At 41.1% G+C, this 23,667-nt stretch overlaps 1 protein-coding gene across 2 annotated transcripts in view; it reads left to right on the top strand.

Annotated features, from left to right (window-relative positions):
* The first annotated feature begins 5,184 nt into the window (after positions 1–5,184).
* Positions 5,185–23,667, top strand: part of DBR1 (debranching RNA lariats 1) — a 57,621-nt gene continuing 39,138 nt past the window's right edge. Inside the window, exons 1-5 of one of the 2 annotated variants that reach the window (XM_069225752.1) lie at positions 5,185–5,307; positions 14,347–14,567; positions 15,774–15,898; positions 19,602–19,682; positions 22,089–22,174. In XM_069225752.1, the coding sequence (XP_069081853.1) occupies positions 5,272–5,307; positions 14,347–14,567; positions 15,774–15,898; positions 19,602–19,682; positions 22,089–22,174 (549 nt within the window). In that variant the 5' untranslated portion in view covers positions 5,185–5,271. Of the gene's footprint in view, positions 5,308–14,259; positions 14,568–15,773; positions 15,899–19,601; positions 19,683–22,088; positions 22,175–23,667 lie in introns of both variants that reach the window. The other variant, XM_069225753.1, reaches the window with a different exon arrangement.

Below are 23,667 nucleotides of genomic sequence, written 5' to 3'. Positions count from 1 at the left end.
GGGTTTGCATAATGAGCTGGCAGGTGTATTGGGTTTTGAAGGGGTTAGTGGGAGAGGCTAACTGGATGAAGTCTGTTGTTTCTTTTGATGCAATACTGCTCAAGGATGTGCGCCTTGATTTCCTGAGTGTTGAGGAGTAAATAGAGGGATTCCTTCATTGTGATAGTAGGTTGAAACCCCTCTGGAATATGATTGTAGTTCTGATTGAGGATACGTTTGACGAGATCTGAGACTTTTCTATCAAGTTAGTGTCTAAGGGGTGGGGTCGATATGTAGACAAGATGAAAGGAGGCTGAGAGATGGAGCTCTAATGATGTCATTGTTGCTCGGTGTACTTGGCTGTGACAACAGTCTCTCCTTTGTAGGGGCAAGCGCAAAGCGCTCTGTCCCATGTTGTACTCTCTCTTTGGGCTTCAAACCACGCCCATGTCATGTTAGTCTCTTTCATTGGTTCGTGGGCTTGCCTTTTAAAATCTGCTTGTTTTCATTAGTGAAAGGCATGCATAAGTCATGCCTTTTCTGGTGTGTTTAGCCCTCCGAGCACAGCGACCAAGTACTGAAAACATATAAGGCTCCACGTTTTCCGTCTGGTTTCTGGACTACTTTTTCTCTTTTTCGCAGCGCGATCTCACTGGGCAGAAGTCGAGCGCTTTGCATGACATCGGCCCTGTTACATAGTTAGTTGCACTTTTGCCGGTTACGTAGATAATTGCACTTTTTGCGATAGGTTTCACTACGAGTGAACTTTTATTTCCGTTAGTGTGTCTGCTTTGCACGGATGACGGCCATCAGCTCGCTTATGTGAAACTTTTACTTTTCAGTTTATATGGCAAGAAAAGTCCAGTTAGTTTTGTTAAACTGTTTTATTTTCATTTTCAATTTATGTGGCAAGAAACGTCCGGTTAGGAGTTTACAATGCTAATCGCTCTAGCTGAAGCAAACGAGAGACCCATTGCATTGCAAATGCTTGTGGTCTGGTGGGCTCCCCCCCACCCACTACAGATGGACATATAAGGGTAAACATTCCAATTTGCCCACATCACAGGATTATGAGGAGCATAAAGTTCACAAGACAACCAAGGAAAAAGTGAGAAAAGGAATTTGATGTGGCAGCATCCATCTCAGGATCATGACCCATTCCATGCACCAGTCAATCTTTTTGCCACCCTAGGGAGATACAATGGAGGATTTTCCCTTTCTGCTAGACCATATGTAACAATTTGACACAAAGATATCCAAATTTCCTCTCGCTTGCCATTGGGGACTCCTGATATATTCAGGCTCCCATGTATTGTTATAATCCAGAGACATGCAGTCCAACCAAGTTTAGTTCCCAAGAAGCACCAGGCCAGCCTGCATGTATATGGAGCTTTCCAGCAACTGCATTGTACAGCAGTCGTGTCCCAGTGTCAAGGACTGCCGTACCCCACCAGCTACAATGAGAGCCGCATGTGTGCAAAATGTTTTTCTACCTGTTACTTCTTCTATTTTGAGACTTGCTCTCTCGAAAAGCCACAACCAATCTCTCCCACAGGAAGTTTGGTTGCATGGTAAAACAGAGGGTCACTTAATTTCAGTTGAGACACTGGTTCTTCCTTTGACAGCAAGCATGTTCTAGAATTCATAGTTTAACCCTTTCCTATAATGGTTGATATTGCAATGTCTGCTACGGTTTGAATGTATAGCATATAGGAGTAAAGGATGGTAATTATTTAAAATAGAATATTTTTCAACTTCAAATTTGGAATGCCTTCATGTTTGCGATTCTCATTTTTAGAACAAGTTTGAAGAGTGAAATAGGAGCAAAGAGTGGGTAGCAATTTAATTTATAAAAATTACTTTAAAATAGAAGTTAATCTTCTTTCAAATACATTCTTTTTTGAACGTGTCCTTAAGTGATATTGGGCAAATGGTTAGAAGTATTTTAAACAAACTGTATTTTACAATTAAGATTTGGAATTCTTTCTTGTTTGTTTCTCATTTTAGGAATGGGTTAGAAGAGTAAAATAGGGGCAAAGGGTGGGTAGTAATTTAATAAGAAAAAATTACTTAAAAAACGAAGTTAATCTTTTTTCAAAATAAAGTCTACTTTCAACTTTATATCAAATGCCTAAACTGTACAAGACACACATATTTAAAAAGAACTGTGTCTTTACCTAAAACTCCAGTAGATGGCAGTGTTGAGCCTTCAATACATCAGTACACTTATCAACTTTCTGAATATTCAAGCAAGAACAAAATGTTTACATAGTATGTTGCAAACAGTGAGAGAGCAGTATTAACATTCTTTTGAAAATCAACTCTGCCAAATTATTCAAACATACATGGATCTCATTCTGAAAAAGGTATCACTGAAGATTTGAAAAAAAATGTGCAATGTGATTGTATGCAATGTAAATGTTTAATGCATTCAAATGAATTAAAAGTCGGTGTAAATGTATGTGTTGTAAAACAAATTGATCTACTTTTTTTCATTGTGTGTTTACGTTGAAATGTTCAATATCCCTTTGTCAGAGGTCACTTTCTGACTGCAAACTAGTCTCCACCATGTCCCATACTACCAATCTTTTCCCCAAGAATGGAAAGGCTTTTAGGTCAGCTTCTCAAGTTGTGGTGTGGTTCTTTGAGGACAAAGCAAAATCTGCCCAGGCTTTAAGTCATGGCGGGTGTTGGCGTGTCTTGCCAGGTTTGACACCCGGCAGCAATTAAAATGAGAATCTTGATACAAGTCCCTATCGGGTTCCGTAGTCATGTCCTTAATTTTTTGGGCCAACACACTGATACTTTCTCAACAAACGTACAAACAGTTAAGATATTTCATTCAATCTCTGTTTCTATTTCACATTTTACTTCATCTTGAATTCCCTAAGAGTGTAATATTCAAGATGCTGAGTTTCTGTAGCTCTCATGCAACGTATGACTTTTGCATAGGGCATATTATAAATGAGAGTCACCTCCAGGTGCTTAAGTTCAGGTTGTAAGTGCTTATGAAAGTATGTGATTGAAGCTCAAAGTTGAAGCAGAAAGCAATGTAGGTTTCTCACAGTGCCTGTCAATGGGTCGTTAAGGTGTGCAGACTACATGCACATTCTATCCATTAATTTCTCTGAACTGCCCCTCCCTCAAACTGTGTCATTTATAACCAGGGCCACTGGAATTATGCGATTGGCAGCTGCAGCAATTTTGGCATAATTGTAGATTTGCCGCACATGCCACATAATCCATCATCTGCTGCATTGTCTGCAAATTTTAACAAATAAAATGTGTTTCTAGCTGAAACGGTTACAAACTTAGTTCAAACACAGCAACACTCTTTGGAAAAGTTTACTGCTCGCTCTTCTGTAGCTTATTGCTATATTTGGGTGATAAACTGGTACTAGTGAGGTGCAACTAATGCCCAGACAGTGTTAACAAGTTTAAAAATAATAAAACAAAACTAAGGAATACTATCACAAAATGTGCCACATAATTTGCCTTTTCTTGCCGCTTAATTTACTCAACCCTGCCACATAATTTGACCCTCACCTGCTGCATAATTCCAGTGGCCCCCAGTTATAATCCCTCCCCTGTTCCTCCAATGCCCCTGCCTCTATTACATGTTAAATCCACCTTTTTAAGTTGTTATTTATGTAAAAAAAAATGGGTTACTTGTGCATTATGTGAGGTTTGCACAAGTAAAAGGTGCACAAATGTTTCAGTACTGGGAAACAAAGACGCCGCTGTGGCACTTCACTGCCTCAGGATAGCGCAGCAAAGTAGTCGACGGCCTTTTCAGGGGGGGTAGTCCAGTCTAGAAATTTCCAAATACTGCTACTTAACAAGTGTCAATAAATCATTGTGCACTTAGTATCTTTTCTTTACAGAAGGAATAATACATTTAACACACATATTACTAAATACTACGCACCAATATACAAGTAGATGAAAATACCTTTAGTGACCTTATAACACTTCGACACCCACAATCACAATATCCTCTCCATCTCAAAACCACTTAATATACCCCAGGTCGAGCTTGTGCTGTATATGAGAGCTGCAGAATCATACACAAGGTAAAAACAAAGCCTTAATCAACATAAGGAAATACAAATAAATACCCATTTAATGGCTGTATAAAGAAAAACTTTAAAAAGACTGTATAAATTGCGACTTTGTCGCTTAAATTGAGTAATCTTAAGCAAATATTTAACAAAACACTTATTTCCATTATTAGGGAGTATGAAAACACTGTAAAACCCGCGAGTTCAGAAATCAGAATTCCAGTTGTACAAAAACCTCTAGTGTTTAATATTCTAGAAGGGTCCTCTACAAAAACTTGGCCCACGTTTACAGGAAAACTGCTCTTTCCTCTTAATTCACTAATGGTTCATCTATAAGAGCCATCACTTTTAGGAAGCACTTCTCAATATCAAAGGCTACACGTGTTAAAGAAATACATGTTTTTTTATTTTTATTTTGTAAGTACTTTATTTTATTTTGTGTGATTTTTCTTCTATGATTTATGCAGAAAGCATTTACAGGCCTCGTCTCGTGCTTAAAGATCCTGGCCAAACCCTTGGCTGGGCTCTGCCTGGTAATGTGTTGGCTCGCGAACCTCGAGAAAAAAAGCGGCGAGAAGGGGAGAGTGGTTGAGTCGCTCGGAGGCAACTATGACTTTGCTGTTGTTGGTATATGCCTGGATGCGGTAACTAAAAACTGAGAGGCACGCCAACGGCATTAGCTTTGTTTGCTGAGCCCACATTTGCGCGACCACCATAATCATTCAGGGATACAAGGAAAGTAAGATGGGTACTCGGCAGGACAACCTGTGACTAAGGTCCCCACATCACTCAATCGCACCATTCGGAAACAACACTATTCCGAACAGCCAAGGTGCTGGCTGCTTCCTCTACGACTAAGCACTCTACTAATCTACAACCTTTTCACCCCCCACACAGAATCGATTGTAATCAGAGACCCGTTCACTCTAAACAGCCTAACGCCCACTGACTCGCTTTAACTCGGCCCATAGTAGAGACGTCATAGAAGCAATTTATTGGCTTTACAGCCAATGACCACATCAGAATTTTATTCGACGCGCTAGGAGTGGCTGAGGTGCGGCAATACTCCAATCCCAGACAAGTTTACAGATGGGTCTTTCTCACCCTGAGTCGATTTAAAAAATATATATGTTCAGTCTTGCTATTGGTTTTTTGTGACCCGGAAGTACTGAAAGACAAAAAAAGTTGTCTGTGTCGATGGCGGAACTGAGTTAAATCTCAAGCGACGGGTATGTGCCGGAGGATGATTGTTTGGAGTCTGTGGATGGTAAGCGTTTTGAACATTTCAGTGTTAGATGCTTGGGTTGTGAATGATTTATACAACCTTAAAAATTATTTTAGCATCTTGAGCGGTATTTTTATTTGTTTGGTTTAACCGCGCGCATTACCATTTACACAATAATAAGTACTACCTCTAGGTAGCGTGCTTTGGTCATATGAGAATTGTGCATTAGTTCTCTCAAAGAGAAATACGTTGCGATCGAAATCGTTTTCTGGCGTAGGGCAGGACTTGAAATGTTTAAGCTGGCAATTAAGTTTCATTTAATTTGAAAGTATATCCAGGGTAATTATGGAGTTGTTAAATGCCATTTTCACAATATTATTTTTCTTTTGCCACAGATCATCCTTGTTACCAGGGAGAAATGTAACCTTAACGCCTCACATTACAATTTAGTCAGAACAATTAACATGTTCTTAACCACTTTTCCTTCGCTGAGATTGCTGCAGTACGGTAAAACATAGATATCCGTGCTCGCATGCCGTTGCGTTTGTGTAAGAAAACCAAAAAAAACCTGCATAAAAAGGGTGTAGGAGCTAGTATTGAAGTGACAGTATTGCTTAATGCGGGGAAGATGCTCAATTTTGTTCTGTTGGTAGTGCTTGCCTGAGAGGAGAACATTAAACTAGGACTTGGTTTCTGGACTACACCACTATTGGAATGGCCTAATAACAGGTTCATGGATTTGTAACAGATCATAGACAGAGGGTTCGTTCCACATGACGTTCTTCCTTGGCTTCAGTATAGTTTCTTAAATGCAGGATAGGACAAACGCAGTAAATTATGAACGTTAACAGCAAGTTGACAGTGACTTTTATTGAGATTTAATTAGGTAAAATGATCGGTCTGCGGTATGGAATTGTACGATCTTGTGATTTAGCTGAAAAACCCTTTAAACAATAGAAAGTCCTAGAAAGCACAGATCGAAATAATCACAAATGGCATGTGAACTTGCTAAGTGTCTGTCCTTTATATATTATATAACGAGCTTAATAAATATATAAGGTTGTTTTCCTAAACAATCTTAGTGTTCTGCTTTTTTTAAATTCAGTACTTCTCCCAAATAAAGACTAAACCGTACTGGTGCATTGTGATGACAAAACCGGCTAGGGTTACTTTTGACACCCCCCAAATGCAAACTTGGCAAAATCAACTGGCTGTTTGAAGAAACAATTGCTTGTTCCTTTTACAGCTTTCTACATTGTATGCGTGCGTGGTTACATCTTTATTTAAGAAGAGGCAACTGATGCAGTAATGAGTTAAATAGTCCTGAATGTTAAAGATGATTATGAATATTGTGAAAGAACATGACATATAGACCCGCTAAATGTAATTGTTTAATCTTTGATTTAAAAAAAAGTAATGCCAATTTAAATGAAATATCCTAGTAAAGATTTCCAGCGTATAGCATAGTAACATGTTAAAATGTAGTAATTCTGTTTTCAATGCATTAAAAATGTACATTTCGGAACAGTATTGAACCTAGGTTTTAAGCAGGTGTCTTCTATATAGGACCACGATATCCAATTTTTAGATGAACTATCCGACAAGCCTCCTGTGGCTAGCTCTTTCACTGGCCTTTGATATTGTCTGCCATTACGTTCTTATCAATTGTTTGGCCTATGGCCGTCTTGTACTAAGTATTTTCGACGGGGATCTCGAGTGTCACTGCTTCCTAGTCTGATCCAACAAAAAATGTTATTTTGTGAGCTACACCATGGCTCTTTACTGGTTTGCTAAAGGCATGTTGGGGACATCCGTAAAGCTTCCCTAGGAATGCATTCCGCACATTGCTTGCCATCGGCTTTGTGGTTTTTAACTCACCTGTTCTTGTTTCCATTTGCTAGCTTTATATGTTTTAAGTTGTCCAGCATGCCTGTAACCCTCCAGCAGAGCATTGCCAATTTACTGTATGCTTCCACAGGAGTTTGCATTCTGTAAACAGGCTTTTACATTTTGTTCCTACCTCGTCAAATTTGCTGTGCGTTCAAAGGCAGGTCAAATGTCAGGTTCTGTCTTTTGAGGCAGCCTAGTGTTTACTTTTCTTTCTTTGACTGTAAATTAACTGTGTGAATGATTGGAATTAGTAAAGCACAAATGAAGCACGTTTTTTTTTTTGTAATTTTGAAGTGTGCCGGGGACAAATACTTATATATGATCAGAAGAAATACGTACTTTAGGTGATGACATTTCCACGTTATTGTTTTTGTGCTGTATAGTTTTATCAGTAAAACTGTCTCTGAAAATATAATGGTCAATTTAATTGGAACTGTGTGGTCTGTAATGTCAGTGCACTACCACACAGTGCGTACTCCGCTCTGTGCCACTATGGGCCACCCTACGCCACTCTGCTTTAGGACACTGCCACTTCACTCCGCACTGTGATACTCAAATCTATGCTATGGCACTCGGTTCCACATTCTGACATTCCACTCTACAACACCCCTCTCCACTGTACGACCCTCCACACTACTCCATGCCACCTAACTCTAGGCCACTCTACTACACTTCATTCCACTCTATGCTATGTCACTTCACTTCACTCTACACAACACCACTTCACTCTATGCTACACCACTTCACTCTTCGACAGTTTACTCTACTCTTTGCCCCTCTGATCTCCAGCAGTCTATGTCCCTCCACTCTTAACACTTCACTCGGATCATACGCTGGATGGTATTTTTACCAATAATTCTCAGTTGAAAGAAACATGATCCCTGCCCTTGACCTAGTCTGACCACTATGCTGTATAATTTGAGATACTGTTAAATCGCAAGACTCCCGAGACTAATCACGCACACAACTCTTAGGACACGTGTGGAATAAGATTGGCCAGGGAGATTTTCATTTGAAGTTGCTAAAGTCCCTGCCTTCATCAACGGACTTGGATCCGGCAACCCCTAATTACTTTAACTGGATTAACTCTGTGCCTTCTACCCTAGCGCCAGTTAAGACATGTCATTCACATAGAAGTGCACCATGGTACACCGACGCATTAAGAGTACAGAAACAATGTTGTAAAAGACAAGGACGCAAATGGAGAGTAAGCTATCTTAGGGAAGAAAAATACAAATGGTGCCTGGTAGAATACAAATCCTTGCTGATCAAAGAGAAATCAGCGTATTTTTCTCAACTGAATCTTCCAAGAACTCATGTAAAGAGTTATTTCAAGTAGTGAAGAAACTGATCAGCTCCTTGTAAAAGTCAGATTAACTTCAATCAAGCTTTCTGGCATTCTCGTTCAAGTTTTTTTTTCAAGATAAAGTTGTACAGATCTATAATAAGCTAGGTGGTAGTAAAGATACGGTGAGGGAAAATAAGCAGGTAAGTCAATGTTTAGAACAGTCCATGTTTTCAGAATTTTTTCTACTTTCCACAGAACAGACAATGAAGCAAATTCTTCTCAATAAATCAGGATTGCCTTCTGATCCCTGCCCTCCATCTGTGATCAAATTAGTGTCAGCTACTATTGCTTCTTGTCTCGGAGCTATTTTTAATTCAATGTTCAGGACAGAATATTTTCCCAAACAATGGAATGTGTCCTCTATTTTTCTACTATTACAGAAACCTTGTCTAAATTCAGCCGACACCAGCAATTATCAGCCTATTTATCGCCCCCTTTTTTCCGCAAAGATAATTGAAAAAACTATGAATCAGTAGCTCTAATGCTTCAGTCAGAGCAATCAAATATTAAAATTGAACTCAATTTGGTCTTCATAATGGGCACAGCACTGAGACCGCATTGATCAAGGCTACGGAGGAGGAAGTGCATCCCTCGTTTTATTCAGCCTGTCGGCAGCCTTTGATACTGTTGTTGATTGATCAGCTCTAGGAGATTTGAATCGGCAGGACAGCACTTGCAGAGATGGCATCTTGATGGATGACTGCTGCCTGCACTTGGGTTATAGAGGACCGCTCTGACATAGGATCAGAGACTGAGACATCAGATACTGAGACAGCATCTGAGGGATAGGACAATGGCGCAGACTCTGGGAGTGATTTTTCAGTCAGAGGAGTCCCATTCGAAAACTCCTCTTCCAGTACATTATGAGGGAGGTGATGAGGACAGTCCTGCTGTCCCTTCGCAAGCTGTTCGTGCAACTGGGTAATAGTGGGTTAGGCCAACCCAGAGAGCAGGTGAATGCGGCGGCAAGCAGAGAGAGAGTGCTCTCTTGGGAGCTCACCAATTTAGTTCAGCCCCAAATTCCACCACCCAAATCATATTGTGGAGACATCAAAATTGTCTATGGCAAAACAAACTGGTTTTGTAAGGCAGGCACCTGTGTTTTTGGTCCTGGATTCGGCGGCCATATAGAGAAACACACTAAACCCAAACATTTCTGGAAACTAGACATTCGGGGGAGTCCACAGAGGTGTGACTTGTGTGGATTCCCCAAAGTTTTCTTACCCAGAATACCCTGCAAAGCTGAAATGTTGAAAAAAAACTCTATTTTTCTGACATTTCTGTCACACAAACTACAGGAATATGCTGGGATCCACAACGTTCCTACCACCCAGTGACTCCTCACCTGTCCTGATAAAAACACTACCCCACTTGAGTGCCTACACCTAGTGCCTGTGTCAGGAATGGATCACCCCAGGGTCAACAGCTGCCTCACGTAAGGACCAACATTGACCGTTGTGTGATCTATTCCTGTCGCAGGCACCAGGCCTAACCACACAAGTGAGGTATCATATTTATCGGGAGACTTGGGGGAACGCTGGGTGGAAGGAAATTTGTGGCTCCTCTCAGATTCCAGAACTTTCTGTCACCGAAATGTGAGGAAAACGTGGTATTTTAGCCACATTTTGAGGTTTGCAAAGGATTCTCGGTAACAGAACCTGGTCCGAGCCCCACAAGTCACCTCATCTTGGATTCCCCTGGGTTTCTAGTTTTCAAAAATGTGCTGGTTTGCTAGGTTTCCCCAGGTGCCGGCTGAGCTAGAGGCCAAATTCCACAGGTAGGCACTGTTTTCTATGAAAAAATGTGATGTGTCCATGTTGTGTTTTGGGGCATTTCCTGTCGCGGGCACTAGGCCTACCCACACAAGTGAGGTATCATTTTTATCGGGAGACTTGGGGGAACACAGAATAGCAAAACAAGTGTTATTGCCCCTTATCTTTCTCTACATTTTTTCCTTCCAAATATAAGAGAGTGTGTAAAAAAGACGTCTATTTGAGAAATGCCCTGCAATTCACATGCTAGTATGGGCACCTCGGAATTCAACGATGTGCAAATAACCACTGCTCCTCAAAACCTTATCTTGATCCCATTTTGGAAATACAAAGGTTTTCTTGATACCTCTTTTTCACTCTTCATATTTCAGCAAATGAATTGCTGTATACCCAGTATAGAATGAAAACCAACTGCAGGGTGCAGCTCATTTATTGGCTCTGGGTACCTAGGGTTCTTGATGAACCTACAAGCCCTTTATATCCCCGCAACCAGAAGAGTCCAGCAGACGACAAAACGGTATATTGCTTTCAGAAATCTGACATCGCAGGAAAAAGTTACAGAGTAAAACATAAAGAAAAATGGCTGTTGTTTTCAGCTCAATTTCAATATTTTTTTATTTCAGCTGTTATTTTCTGTAGGAAAACCTTGTAGGATCTACACAAATGACCCCTTGCTGAATTCAGAATTTTGTCTAGTTTTCATAAATGTTTAGCATTCCGGGATCCAGCATTGGTTTCACACCCATTCCTGTCACTAACTGGAAGGAGGCTGAAAGCACCAAATATAGTAGAAATGGGGTATGTCCCAGTAAAATGCCAAATTTGTGTTGAAAAATTTGGTTTTCTGATTCAAGTCTGCCCGTTCCTGAAAGGTGGGAAGATAGTGATTTCAGCACCAGAAACCCTTTGTTGATGGCGTTTTCAGGGAAAAAACCACAAGCCTTCTTCGGCAGCCCTTTTTTCCCATTTTTTTGGAAAAAACTAAATTTTCACTGTATTTTGGCTATTTTCTTGGTCTCCTCCAGGGGAAACCACCAACTCTGGGTACCATTAGAATCCCTAGGATGTTGGAAAAAAAGGACGCAAATTTGGCGTGGTTAGCTTATGTGGACAAAAAGTTATGAAGCCCTAAGCGCGAACTACCCCAAATAGCCAAAAAAGGGCTCAGCACTGGGGGGGAAAAGGCCCAGCAGCTAAGGGGTTAAGAGGGTAATCCCTTTAAGATGAACAGAGTATAAGAGCTATTGGCCTGACTGTATTTTGTAGCCATCTTCTACAGCAGTGCGGATGCTTTACAGTGTGCCTAAACTAATTTGAAAAAACAAATGTGCTTTGATGCAGCCATCAAGTGCATTAGCACTGGATGCATCATAGTCCGTTTTTGTTATTATTTTTAGCCATGCTGCATAGCAGCCTCGCAGAATGGCTAGAAATCTGCCCGTAATGTACAGCATGAACATAAGGCAGAGCCAATAGTCTCAACGGCAAGACCTAGGGGCTTTGCGAGTGCTTGTTAGGTTTTAGTACACATCCATATGATTCTGAGAATATCAGTTAATCTCCCCATGTGTGAAAATGAAAAAAAAATGACACTGGCAAAAAGTCATATCATACATATGAAGCAATCGCACCCATGTCCTAGTGAAAATACATTTGGAAGCAGATAACATCCCTTATCACATGATCATCAATTTATAATGAAAAGGGGGCTTATTTGAAGTGCCTGTACCTCAGTAAAACATAGCTACAAATGGCAGGACGTTCAACAAGAAAAGGAAAGAAGAGCATATAAAAGTAGTACCTCAATCACAGCTTGATCAGCAGAATGATAGCAATCAGAACTTGGTCCATGATTTCAGCTCAAAGAAAAGAAAGTTGAGCAGGAGACATTTTTAAAAAGGCAGCGATCCGGTGAAAGTCTGAGGTAATTTTGTTTGGTGGGTTAATACTAGTAAAAAGAAGGTAACATCAACCAAATGTGGGAGACTTGGCAGAGAAGCGATTTGTTCAGCATGTGGTCAAAGGTTATGTCCATTATCATGTGATTAGTGACAGAAATTCGGCCACATGCATAGCATGCGCCCATCTCAGCCGCATCTGGCCAATTCATTCCCGCAGCCCTTCATTATGCATGGGCGAAATCAGTGAGCTGTATGTTTTCGAATTGTTGGTACCCCTAACCCACCTCCCCACACACAAAGCACCACCCACCCAGACATGCTCTTAACGTTTCAGCTTATTCCATACCCAACTGAGCCCTTCTTTAAATGTCAGCTGAACTGATTTACACAATAACACAAACCCTTTCTGCTCAAAGTTCTAACTTTCTGCCAAATTTGTTGTAATTCTGCTCAGCCGTTTGTGTTTCAGAGTTTCTATGGGATTCAAATGGGAAGGCAACATTTATTTTCTTGGTCTCCACTTGACGAATCTGCACAAAACTGTTCACTGAGGACCAGAGCTAGATCTTTTTTTTTTTTTGAGTTTCTTGCAGATTCCTCTAGCAGCAGGCACTAAAGTTTATCTGCGAAACAAATGCTTTGCTTATGGAAACCTAACTGTAACTAAAAAGTGGCAACTGCCACAGTGTAATAAATACATATATAGTATAAGTAATCAGAATCATCTGTCTGGTCTGGAGCGTTTAGTTCTGCAGTAATGCACTATGACTATGTCAAACATATATGACAAGTTCAGAGAAAGATTTATTGCTGCTTGTGAGTTTGGCAAGTGTTATGAAGCAATTTCCGAACACCATGAAGTTTGTCGTTTCATAGTGAGAAAGATTACTTGAGATGAAAACCGTTCAAGATGGTCACCAATCTTCCCACCTGTGGATTTTCATCTTTTTTGGGAGATGGAAAATCTTTTCCCTTAAGAGAGAATATTGTTGCATGGCTTGGGTTTGCAAAAAATTGCACCCGAATAAAAAGTGTCCTGGAAAAATGTCCCCTAAACAAATGGCCAAAAGTGTAATTGTTTGGCTACAAGGCACCAATGCATGTTTAGTGGAAAACTAAAATCTGCTTGTCACCTTAAGAACCTCATACCAGTTATCCAGCTTAGTGTGGAAGGGGTGTCATGATTTCTGTCGAAAAGCTACAGTTTAGTTGAAGGTGGATTATGCTACAAGATCTATGTTCCAAATTGCATCAGTAAATCATCTGCATAAATACTGAAACAAAAAAGAATTGGAATGTTTGGGTGGCAGTCTTAGTTTAGAACTCAACCCGAATGAGATAATTTGGTGGCATCTACAGAGAGCAGTGCAAGAGTGTGTCCTAAAATGTCACCCAGCTTCAACAGTTTTGCGAGGAGTGGACTAGAATTCCTCCCAGGACATGCAAGAGACTGAACTCCTGTTAAAAAAAAAACAAAAAACGCCTAATTCAAGTTATTGTTTCTAAAATGGATTCCAAATATTTCTGAATCGCCTCAAGTGCCTTTACTTTTTTCGCATAAAGCTACTGAATATTGGCTGGCTGACTTTTTTTTTTTTTTTTTTTTTAGTTTAATAAGTAATGACAAAGTGAAGGTGTTATATTTTAAATGAGAGTAAATTTACTTATGAAGAAGCGTGGTGAGTACTGGTTGAAGGTCTGTTGATATACTTTAATATATGAAACCACCTAATCTTGAGATGGTGTATTTTCTTTTTCTTATAGCTGTAAATCAATAATATAATTGTTTTTGTGTTGATACTTATGTTGATTTATTTTATATGTAATCTCATCATATGCCCATTTTGTACTGGGCTTTATTCATACTTAACAATGACACTACGAAGGCTTAACTGCTCATGTGTCAAAATGTGGTGCGTTTAAAAAAAAAAAAAAAAAGATAAACACAAGTGGTAGCCTAAGTGGTACGATAGCTCAATTATTAAATTATGAAAACAAAGAGAATCTAATGAGCTCCTCCTTTTGTACCACCCATTTCCTACCCCCTTTTCTTCCCCCTCCCCACCCCACAACCCCTTTTCAGAGTTTGGTGTAGTTCACATGAACCGGCCGACAATGAGATCATTAAGCTAGGTCACAGAAGGATATCGTTTTCTGCATTCGATTCTAGCTAAGAAGAATTTTAATTCGCATCATGAAAGTTGCTGTTGAGGGCTGCTGTCATGGGGAGCTTGACAAGATTTATGAAACGATCCAGTTTCTGGAGAAGAAAGAAAACATCAAGGTTGACCTGTTGCTTTGCTGTGGAGATTTCCAGGCAGTGCGGAATGAGGGTGACATGAAATGCATGGCAGTACCACAAAAGTACCGACAAATGCAGACCTTCTACAAGTGAGTGATTTGTAACAGCAGCATTCCTTGATTATTTTTTTTCCCCTGTGAAAGCAAAAAAATGATGAGTAATTCAAGCACAAAAGTAAATTAAGGTTGTTGTTTTGGTTGTTTGCAAAGTGCTCATAGATTGGAGCTGCCTGGAATCATTGGGTCAAGTGTTAAATAAAGTTCTTTCTTAAAAATTCTGCTCCTTTGGAAATGCCTTGCATATTGATTTGAGACACGCTTCATTCTAAAATGATAAAACTTTCCAGGGTTTCAACATTTGATGCAATCATCTCATAATTGGTAGAGGTATTCTAATTGACCCCACTTGCAGTAATCCATCAGGTAAGATGTCTCTGTGAGTTAAATTTTTTGTGTTGACCATTTATGTGACTTGTAGGTTACACATTTGTATCCTAGAAAAGCCTTCTCGTCCTTGTATCATGGGCAGTACTATGCTTTGAAGTCAAGTGCTTAGAAAATGCAATCTGTTGTATTAATTGTTGTGTAAAATGTATTTTTCACCATTTTCCATTTAACATCCAAGTAATCTTTATTTGTCACTTTGTATTTATGCACAAGTTCACCATTTGTACATAAATGGCTCGGGTACCTGGTGCAGTAGTACGGGTGACCCTGTCTAGTACCGTAGATAAAGCCTGATGTGATAGGACTGGTCAAACAATGTCAGACGTTTCCTCAATATCAGAACATATTATGCCAAATGTTATCTTAACTGGTGTTAGTAGTAGTACCTCAGGTGAGAAGTTGAGCTGTTGTATTCCAGATGAGGTAGGTACATTGATATGAACATTTTGCAGATGAATCACAATCTCCCCTTTCCACTACTTTCATGCTCTTTCTGCTCTCAAATATAAATTTTTCTTTCCCACAACCATGTCACGTCATTTACTTACTTTGTAGTCATCCGCTGTGGGAACTCAAATACTCGAGGGCAAGGGAAATTTGAACTGCTGTTGCCATTGCATTAACACTTTTTTTCTGCAAGGGAAGCTTCCTGTAATGCGCACGTGGTTTAACTGTTCTGTTTGTGTGAGAAAAGCTTGCACTAGCGCTGTCCATGCTGTAAATTTTCTACATGTTAGTAGACTTTTTTTATCTTCTTTTTATTGTACAGACATAAAAATGATTGGCTTTGTTGATGTGAGTAAACAAAAGCATTCCATATGACGTCTAACAAGCTCCCTTCTGTTGCAGGTATTACTCTGGGGAGAAAAAGGCACCCATTCTGACTATCTTCATTGGGGGGAATCATGAAGCCTCTAATCACTTGCAAGAGTTGCCCTATGGGGGCTGGGTGGCCCCCAACATTTATTACCTTGGTAGGATGGACTGTAGTTCTGTGTAATTTGTTTAATGGTAGTTGAACATTTTATATATTTTTTCGGAAAATGGCCTGGTGTTGGCTGAGAGCCGTAGATGTATGTGGAGTGAACCCAAAAAATCAGTATTGCTGCACTGGATGCTTCTCATATAGAATTACATCCCTCTCTTTTTAGACGTTCCATAAATCAATTTTTCCAAATGTCTTTTTATGTTTGTGTTTTAGTGTTAAATTTTGGCATTGCAAATACTAACTAGTAAGCCCATCGTAGCACCTATATGGCAAATTCATAAACTGATAGCATACACTTTGAGCTTTACTTGTGTATAATAAATGTGAATGGTGAAAAATTGTGGTGTTTAAGAAAGCATGCTCTAAAATGCACTTGTGAAAGGAACGGAAAATGTTAAGTCAAAAATACCACTAAATGACTTTGGTAGCCGTGTTGTTCTGCCCTGTACATTTTTCTAGTTAGCCATGTGTTTTTACCTCCAGCTACTATTGTGTGCGGAACTCTCCGCAGTCATAACTATTTACTATTGAATCGTAGTTTGTGAACACTGAAAAAGACTAAACTTGTTCAAAAGATTGTTTACTTTTATGAATTAAGCGCTGTATGTGCAAAGTAAATTTTGCAACAACCTTTTCTTGTATAGATGCAATTCTATAAAGAAGATATGTGAATCTGCAGAAAGCACTTTCTGTACTGGTTTGTTTTCAGCATCGCTGGGGTGGCAGAGCTTACATCTAAGTTTATTATTATTATTATTTTTTTATTTTTTACCCCTTCGCTGCCAGGCCTTTTCCCCCTCCTGTGCCGAGCCTTTTTTTTGGCTATTTGGGGCAGTTCGCGCTTAGGCCCTCTTAACTTTTTGTTCACATAAGCTACCCACGCCAAATTTGCATCCTTTTTTTCCAACATCTTAGGGATTCTAGAGGTACCCAGACTTTGTGGGTTCCCCTGAAGGAGACCAAGAAATTAGCCAAAATACAGTGTTTATTTTATTTATTTATTTTTTCTTCAAAAAATGTGAAAAAAGGGCTGCAGAAGGCAGCTCGTGGTTTTTTCCCTGAAAATGGCATCAACAAAGGGTTTGCGGTGGCAATATCACCAGCTTCCCAGCTTTCAGGAACAAGCAGACTTGAATTGGAAAACCCAATTTTTCAATACAATTTTGACTTTTTACTAGGACATACCCCATTTTTACTATTTTTTTGTGCTTTCAGCCTTCTTCCAGTTAGTGACCAAAATGGGTGAGAAACCAATGCTGGATCCCAGAAAGCTAAACATTTCTGAAAAGTAGACAAAATTCTGAATTCAGCAAGGGGTCATTTGTGTACATCCTACAAGTGTTTCCTACAGAAAATAACAGCTGAAATAAAAAAAAGATTGAAATTGAGGTGAAAAAAAACCAGCCATTTTTCTCCACGTTTTACTCTGTAACTTCTTCCTGCAATGTCAGATTTTTGAAAGCAATATACCGTTACGTCAGCTGGACTGTTCTTGTTGCGGGGATATATAGGGCTTGTAGGTTCATCAAGAACTCTAGGTACCCAGAGCCAATAATTGAGCTGCACCTTGCAATGAGTTTTTATTCTAAACCGGGTATACAGCAATTCATTTGCTGAAATATAAAAAGTGAAAAATAGGTATCAAGAAAACCTTTGTATTTCCAAAATGGCCACAAGATAAAGTGTTGAGAAGCAGTGGTTATTTGCACATCTCTGAAATCCGGGGTGCCCATACTAGCATGTGAATTACAGGGCATTTCTCAAATAGACGTCTTTTTTACACACTGTCTTACATTTGGAAGGAAAAAATGTAGAGAAAGACAAGGGGCAATAACACTTGTTTTGCTATTCTGTGTTCCCCCAAGTCTCCCGATTAAAAATGGTACCTCACTTGTGTGGGTAGGCCTAGCGCCCACGAAAGGAAATGGCCCAAAACACAACGTGGACACATCACATTTTTTCACAGAAAGGCCTAAAATAAATTTGCCCAACACCCCCTGGGGAGCGACCCTTGCCTACGGGGTTGCTCCCCTTGTGTGACATTGGCGCAAAAAAAAATAATCCCCGGTGCCTAGTTGTTTCTGTTCTCCTTGGGGGCAGATTGACCTAAAATCCACTGACCTGCCCCCAAAAGGGGGGGGCAGAAATGGCCTAAATACAATTTGCCCATCCAGGGGAGCGACCCTTGCCTAAGGGGTCGCTCCCCATCTGTAAAACAACAAAAAAGTCCCCAGTGCCACCTAATTAAAATAGGCTGATCTGCCCCCCGAGGGGGGCATAAATGGGCTAAAATAAATTTGCCCCCCAGGGGAACGACCCTTTGCCTAAGGGGTCGCTCCCCTAGTGTGAAATTCGTGAAAAAATAAAAAAAACTCCCTGGTGTCTAGTGGTTTCTGTCCCCCCTTGGGGGCAGATTGGCCTCATAAAAATAGGCCAATCTGCCCCCAAGGGGGGCAGAAATGGGCTAAATACAATTTGCCCCTCCAGGGGAGCGACCCTTGCCTAAGAGGTCGCTCCCCCATCTGTAAAACAACAACAAAATCTCCGGTGCCTAGTGGTTTTAAAATAGGCTTTTCTGCCCTCTAGGGGGGCAGAAATGGCCTAAAATAAATTTGCCCCCCAGGGGAACGACCCTTGCCTAAGGGGTCGCTCCCCTTGCATGAAATTCATGAAAAAAAAATGAAAAAAACTCCCTGGTGCCTAGTGGTTTCTGCCCCCCTTTGGGGGCAGATCAGCCTAATTAAAATAGGCTTTTCTGCCCCCCAGGGGGGCAGAAATAGCCTAAAATAAATTTTCCCCCGAGGGGAACGACCCCTGCCTAAGGGGTCGCTCCCCACCTCAAAAATACAAAACAAAACCAAAAAAAAGATCCCCTGGTGCCTAGAGGTTTCTGCCCCCGGGGGGCATAAAAGGCCTTTAAAAAAAATGCCCCCCTGGGAGCGACCCTTGCCAAAGGGTTCGCTCCCTCATGTCAATTTCCTAACCAAAAAAGCAAGCAATCCGGCTGCTACAACGCTCAGAGACTTCAAAGGAAAGGAAATTCCCTTCCTTCCCTTTGAAGCCTCTCCAGCCTCCTCCACGTGATCGGAAGAGAAATGCTTTTGCATTTCTCTTCCGATCGTGCTGGAAGCTGAGCTTCCAGAGCGATGGGAGGGGGCCTTGTGACAATCAGCGTGCGATCGCGCACTGACGTCGCAGGGGGGGTCCCTGCCTTCCATCCCTGCCTTGGGGGGGTTGGGGGGTGAAACCCCACAGACCTCTGGGCTCTGTGCCCAGGACGTAATGGTTACGTCCTGGGCACACGAGCACTGTGCCTCAGGGCGTAACCATTACGCCCTGGGCACAGAAGGGGTTAACAGCATTTTCCATATGAAAAGCTATGCAATTTACTTAACCTGTAGATCGGATGGGACAATATTGAACATCTTTTTGTTAATTGTTGAGGTCAGAAAATGTTGTCAGGACTAAGTCGAACTTTGAGGATTTTTTTAGCTAATGTGTTCTGTGGGCAGGCCCACTTTGTTACAGTACTGAACAATACGATTCTTAGAGACCATTACGAGGAAAGCGATTTTAAATAGATGTAATATCTTTCAGAAGTTTCTGTAGAAGTGTTGCACCCCAAAATGCCCAGAGGCGTTCTGTAAGTTTTACTAATAAGCTTTCTTGTTTTTGTTGTAACTTTTCAGGCTATGCTGGAGTTGTGAACTTTCGTGGGGTTCGTATTGGGGGACTCTCTGGAATTTTCAAATCGCATGACTATAAAAAAGGTAAGCATGAATGTCAAAAATACACCAACTCAAACTCTGTTGATTAATACCCCTTTATCTTGTTGAGTGTTCCATACACCGATCCTGATCTACAATGAAGGTTTTTTTTTTGATGAAATTCTTCTCAAAACTAATCCACCATAAATAGGAGAAAATTCTACCGTTGTTTGTCAGATACCGTTCTGTTAAGCTGCATGACTGGTATGTGGTTGTGTGGACTGTTGTTTTACTGCTAATGTAAAACTCTAGAAAAATATTGGCAGGGGAACAAGTGGTTCTGCATGTCTTCAAGGAGCAAAATAAATTCCAGCTGAGGTAATAGTGAACCTAGGATGATAAAAATATACTGATAGCCATGACTAATATTAATTTTGCTCTGTAGAACGTTACCTGCACCACAGTACATCCCCCCTGCTGGTTGTGTCTGGATCATATGTTTCCACCCACAGAGCACTTTAAATATGGATTCATGTAATGTGGTGCCCTAAAGTTTTGAGGTAAATGGCAGGAAGATGGAAAAGACATGGGGCCAGATGTACAAAAATGCAATTTTGCATTCTTAAATAGCGACTTCATAGAAATCGTTAGTAAAGAAATGCTATGTACAGAGAGACCCATTTTCTAATAGCGATTCCTACAAAGTAGGAATTGGTATTACAAAATCAGTATTAAGAAATAATTTTAGTGAATGGGCCGGTTTTGCATTTCCTAAATAGTGATTTCATATTAAGAAATTGCTATTTAGGAAATGCAAAACCAGGGATGGCAAAGGGCAAAAGGCCTCCCTTGCTGCACTCCAAAAAATAGGGGTGCACCTGTAGAGCACAAATATGCCTAAGGGGCATGTGTGTGGTCTATTTCAATAAAAACAAAGCAAAAAAAGGATCCTTGGGTGCTTTTTTAAATTTATTTTTAATGCACCTGGTTACCATTGACTTCACGTCGGTGATAATTGCATCTCATAAATGGCCAAGTAACATTTAGGAAATTTTTTGTACATCAGAATAGAAATCACAAATAGGGAATCCCTATTTGCTGTTTCCTATTCTGGGAATTGCAAATTGCAATTGCTACAAGGTAGAAAGAGCTTTGTACATCTGGCCCATGGTGTAGCATCCTCTAAACAGGGCAGGACAAAAACCCAATTTCTGAAGGAATGTTTCCTTTTTTAAATTTTTTTATTTCTTCTATTTGACTTGGATTAGCAACAATTAAAGCCATGCAGGCCAGTGTGGCCTTCGATCCTCTGCTGTGGGAGAAGGTTTGCAACAATAAAGGCATCCTGATGGATTGAATGTAGTGTTGAAAGTTTTAGGTCCAGTCAGATTGGTCATGGCCTGCAGACCCAAATGCCGCAAATTGAAGCCTTAAGCATGAACTTTATTGTAAAACTTTGAAGACTTCTACCAAATCGACCTACATGGATCGGTGTACATTCTAGATGTTGAGCCATGTAACTACCATGTGCTGATACTAACCCTGATTCACTTTGTGATCTTGCTACCTTCTGTCTGGAAATGATACTCAAAAAGACTCCTTTACCACAAATTTGAGCAACTGCACAAAACTAATGTAAGAAGTCTAGAAACCCCTCACCAGAGAGTGTGAAGAGATCTATAATGACAAAAATACATGTAATTGAAACTCCAGGAAACGGAGATGATACCTAGGGAACTTGTTACAGTGCACCACCTGTTTACCTGAGGTGAAGTGAGTGTGATAGTACATTTAGGGAAAAGTCATAACAGGTCTTGTGACTTGCACTTTTTTTGGAAGAAAATCAAGTTGCAACCGTACAGGCCCAACACTAGGTGCCAAAAGTATGCAGTGCATGTGAATCTAGAGCAGTACACTCTAAAAGCAGATATTTACAGGATAAAATAACATTTTCCTTCCTGTAGATACTAAGTATTCCTTGCAGAATTTACACTGTCTTTTCTCCTACCCCACTAAAGCAGTGCCATTCCTAAAATAAAAATCCCAAATTATGAAATAGTATTCCAGCTGTTTTTGTGAGTAGTCAAAAAGCTGTTGGTTCCTATGTGCAATCCTTGGTTTGCAGGCTAGAGCACAAGGCTGCAACATATGTAGGTCACTATCATCACATTGTGGGCAGATGGAGTAGTGCTATCTGTTGGCACTGCAGAGCTATTGCTGGGGAGAAAGATTTCCAGATACAGTCTGTCGCCCAGAGAATAAGGTGAAGACTGCATGAAGGTGGTGTATCTACCAGAAATATTATCAGAGACAGTAAAAAAATTTCATCTGGCTCATACATTCTTGTGGTTTGCTGGACATAGTACAGAAAACTGAACTTCATTTCAACATCTTTTGTGATTTGGAGCACTTCAATAAGTGTGGAAGCTGAAAATTGCGTACATTTCAAGTTGAATTGTTCTTTTTCAGGCCATTTTGAATGTCCACCATACAACCAACAGACAATGAGGAGTGCCTATCATGTGAGAAATATAGATGTGTTCAAATTGAAACAGGTTGGTGGAAAAGAATCTTACGATTGTGAAATTGTTGTGGGCTTGAGAATGGCCATAAAGGATTTCAAATGTTGTACCTTGGTAGATAATATTTTGCCTCATTCCTGTTACTTTTCTATATTTTATCATAATAATAATGTGTAATTTAAATATTCTGTCTAAGTCTTTGAAGTGGCATTAGACATAGTTTGCTATTTTCTATTCCTTATTTTTCTGATGGATACAACTACCTGTGGATTCCTCACCTAATGAATACTCCCATGGCGCCAGCATTCGACGGAAATCTTCTTCTTAGTCTCTGCACGTCGACGAGGACGTCACTCTAGCCCACGCGACGCCGTCTGACGTCATACAGGCAATAAGAGGTCCTCGACGACATGCCGACATCAGTTCCCTTTTTTCCGTGCATTCGAAACGGTTCTCTTCGAGGGAGCTACTGTTACTTTAGTGGTTACAGTGTGTTTTCTGCTGCGTAGTTCTTCTCTGCGGTAACAATGTCTCAGAGAAAGTCGGGTTTCAAGCCCTGTCGAGAGTGTGGGGGCAAGATGTCCGTTACAGATCCTCACTCCGACTGTCTCTGGTGCTTGAGCTCCGATCACGACGTTGTGACTTGCGATTCATGTCAGCACATGAATCCGAAGGCCCTCAAGGAACGTGAGGCAAAATTATTCCTGGCGAAGTCGAAGAGAAAGGAAAAACATCACAAGAAGTCTTCCTCGCCAAGGTCTCATCGGCGTCATCGAGACTCCCGGCGCCGTAGAGATTCACGGCGTCATTCAAGCAAGGAGACTCGTTCGAGGTCGCCTTCGGCTCGATGTCGGAGGACTTGGGAGGTCAGTCCCACGGTCACGCCGCATCCATCGACGCCGTTGCCCTCTCCGGCGTCACCGACTTCGCCTGGACAAGCGTCTGTGGTTGAGGTGATGCAGCCTCTTGTGATGTCTTCGGCGTCGAGGCCGGCGTCGGGGTCGCCTTCGATCCAGGCACCCCAGTATCCGGCTTTTCCAGCCCCTGGAGCCGATAGTACCGCATTTCTGAATGCAATGTATACCATCTTTCAGCAGATGGCTCCAGGAGGTGCTCCGGCTGGTCCTTCAGAGCCTTTGGCCTTTTCATTGGGTGATCCTGCGCCTCTTCGGCCGGCACCTTTTATGCCCTTTCTCCCTTTTGGGAATGTGGGCTCGGCGCCGGTGGCCGCTCCGGTAGCTTCAGAGGGATTGGCTCCGGATGTTTCCATCCCGTCGACGTCGGGATTTCGTCCTGTGACTCCGGTGTGTCCATCGGCTCCTAGATCCCTTTGTCCTGTTCCTTCATCGGCACCGAAGCTGTCTGTGGCGCCGGATGCGGCGTCGGATGCTTCTGGAGATCGGCGCCGATCTTCGACTTCGGCAGAGGCCATGTCGACTCCGCGCATTGAGCAGAGACTACGCCATAGCAAGGAGGCGTGCTCTCCGTCTGTTGGAAGAGCAGGAGTAGCAGCGAGTCCTGGAGGA

This window comes from Pleurodeles waltl, chromosome 3_1 (assembly GCF_031143425.1).
Source record: "Pleurodeles waltl isolate 20211129_DDA chromosome 3_1, aPleWal1.hap1.20221129, whole genome shotgun sequence".
NCBI classification, from domain to species: domain Eukaryota; kingdom Metazoa; phylum Chordata; class Amphibia; order Caudata; family Salamandridae; genus Pleurodeles; species Pleurodeles waltl.
Note: the sequence above shows the minus strand (reverse complement) of the source record. Positions and strands in the feature narration are given on the sequence as shown.